Source organism: Propithecus coquereli, unplaced genomic scaffold, assembly GCF_000956105.1.
Source record: "Propithecus coquereli isolate 6110/MARCELLA unplaced genomic scaffold, Pcoq_1.0 Scaffold201, whole genome shotgun sequence".
NCBI lineage: Eukaryota > Metazoa > Chordata > Mammalia > Primates > Indriidae > Propithecus > Propithecus coquereli.
In genome coordinates, this window is record NW_012145079.1 from 1,721,650 (window position 1) to 1,723,559 (window position 1,910).

Sequence of the window (1,910 nt, forward strand, 5' to 3'; positions counted from 1 at the left end):
TCACAACTAAGATGTGGAATTTTATAAACAAGGCATCAACAACACTCAAATATAGTCATTTTTTTCCTTGAAATCAATACAAAAATCCAAAGTACATTTAGTACATATGGCAATTATTTTAAAAAACAGTCCCATGAGAATGAAAAAAAGAAGCTGGATAGTAGAAATGAAAGAATTAGCAGCTTAATGAATGACCTTAAGGAAGTCACTCAGTCTGTTTACTCACAGATAAAATGAAGATAACACCACTCTTTACCTTTAAAGCATCTGGGCAAGGATCTGAGATAATGTATGCTAGACACTCCAGAAATGTCTTAAAAGTGAAGTAGGAGTCTAGGCTTGATATAAAAGGTTATAAGTGTCCACTATAAAACTGAACAGCTGAGTCGGATGAAAGTGAGGGAGGAGAAGGTCTATTAGCAAAATAAGGGAGAATCTAGAGAGAGAAAGAGTAATTAGGACACACTGTACCATCTAGGTGAGAAGTGTTTATCTATCGCTGTGAAGAAGATGGCAACAAGAATAGAAACAGAGAAGCTTATGTGATTTTCTATAATTAGGTATCAGCAGTAACAATTGGTGCACCTACCTTGTGTAGTTACATGCTTCAAGAGAGCTTCAAGGTGTTCCTTTTCAGAAGCAGTAGCTTGATGGAGCCAAGCCAACATATCTCCCACATACCTAATGGAAACTACATATTAGTAAATATTTCCTTGGAAAAAAACATCAAACCCTGTCTACCGTTATCTGATTATTATACCTCAAAGGGTCGTGAGAATGCATTTCAATAGGTCTAGGTGTACCTCCTGGGCCCCCTCTTGTAAGAGCATCAATAAATCCACGAACAACTGTACTTCTTCTGGCTGTTCCAAATTCATCTAAGGTATACCTAGAAGAAACAGTTTATATGAAAAGCAGTTGGCACTTTTTTCTAACGGTTATATCAGACTATTCATGCAATGTCTAAGATAAGCAAGACACAGCTCCTTCAAGCATTCTCTCAAACAATACTGCTTTTAAACAAGAAAAAAAGATTTATGAGGTAACTTTAGCATATTGAAAATTCAATCTAAAGGTAAAATTTTTTACTCCTTCTAAGAGAGAATGCTAGGATTTAGGACTAAAACAGGGACATCCGTCATAAGGGATAGAGCAATGAATTTAGTAAGAGAAAATCAAGCCAAGGTGGGAATTCCTAACTCTTCAAGTTTCGGTATATTTGTAGTCCAAAGCATGATGCTCTACTGTTTTACATGAAGCCATAATATCTAGTACTCAGAAGTTGGTTATTTAATTAGAACTCTGCAATCCAAAAATTAAGACTTTTTCTTCTACGTTAAAAAATTATCCTCTACACATACTATCACAATTTACCAGCAAAATGTGCCCTAAAAATTGCTGTCCATTTTTTAAAGCTTATTTTGACCTCAATATTAGACATTTAAATTAAATGTTCCTTAAATTTACTGACCAATCATGCATACACAGCAAATATGTTTTTCAAAATATACATATATTTAGAAATCACCCATTATAATTGAAAAGAGGGAAAAAGGCTTTCTAGAACAAGGTGAAGGAATTGGTAGGAAAGGAAAGCCCTGAACTGGGGGATAGGACAATTTGAGATGCAATTTACGAAGATGGCCTGGAGTTGCCAACAGAGCCCCGTTCTTGGACTAGGCTCAGCCTTTGTTTCCCATTATCACCCCCACTCCTTAGATCCATCCCCAGGTGAAAGTTCTTTCTATTTTAAACGTATACAGGAAAATGAAATATTTTTTAGCAGTCCAATGTTAGCAGATTCTTCTAGACCCATTAACTTTTTTTTTTTTTGAGACAGAGTCTTGCTTTTTTGTTGTCCGGGCTAGAGTGAGTGCCATGGCGTCAGCCTAGCTCACAGCAACCTCGAA

At 36.0% G+C, this 1,910-nt stretch overlaps 1 protein-coding gene across 1 annotated transcript in view; it reads right to left on the reverse strand.

The window, feature by feature from the left end:
• COG6 (component of oligomeric golgi complex 6) overlaps window positions 1–1,910 on the reverse strand; it is a 105,447-nt gene that overhangs the window by 76,701 nt on the left and 26,836 nt on the right. The window contains exons 6-8 of the mRNA XM_012643818.1: window positions 761–889; window positions 590–681; window positions 472–499 (exon numbers count right to left, since the gene is read on the reverse strand). Of these exons, the coding sequence (XP_012499272.1) occupies window positions 472–499; window positions 590–681; window positions 761–889 (249 nt within the window). The remainder of the gene's footprint in view (window positions 1–471; window positions 500–589; window positions 682–760; window positions 890–1,910) is intronic.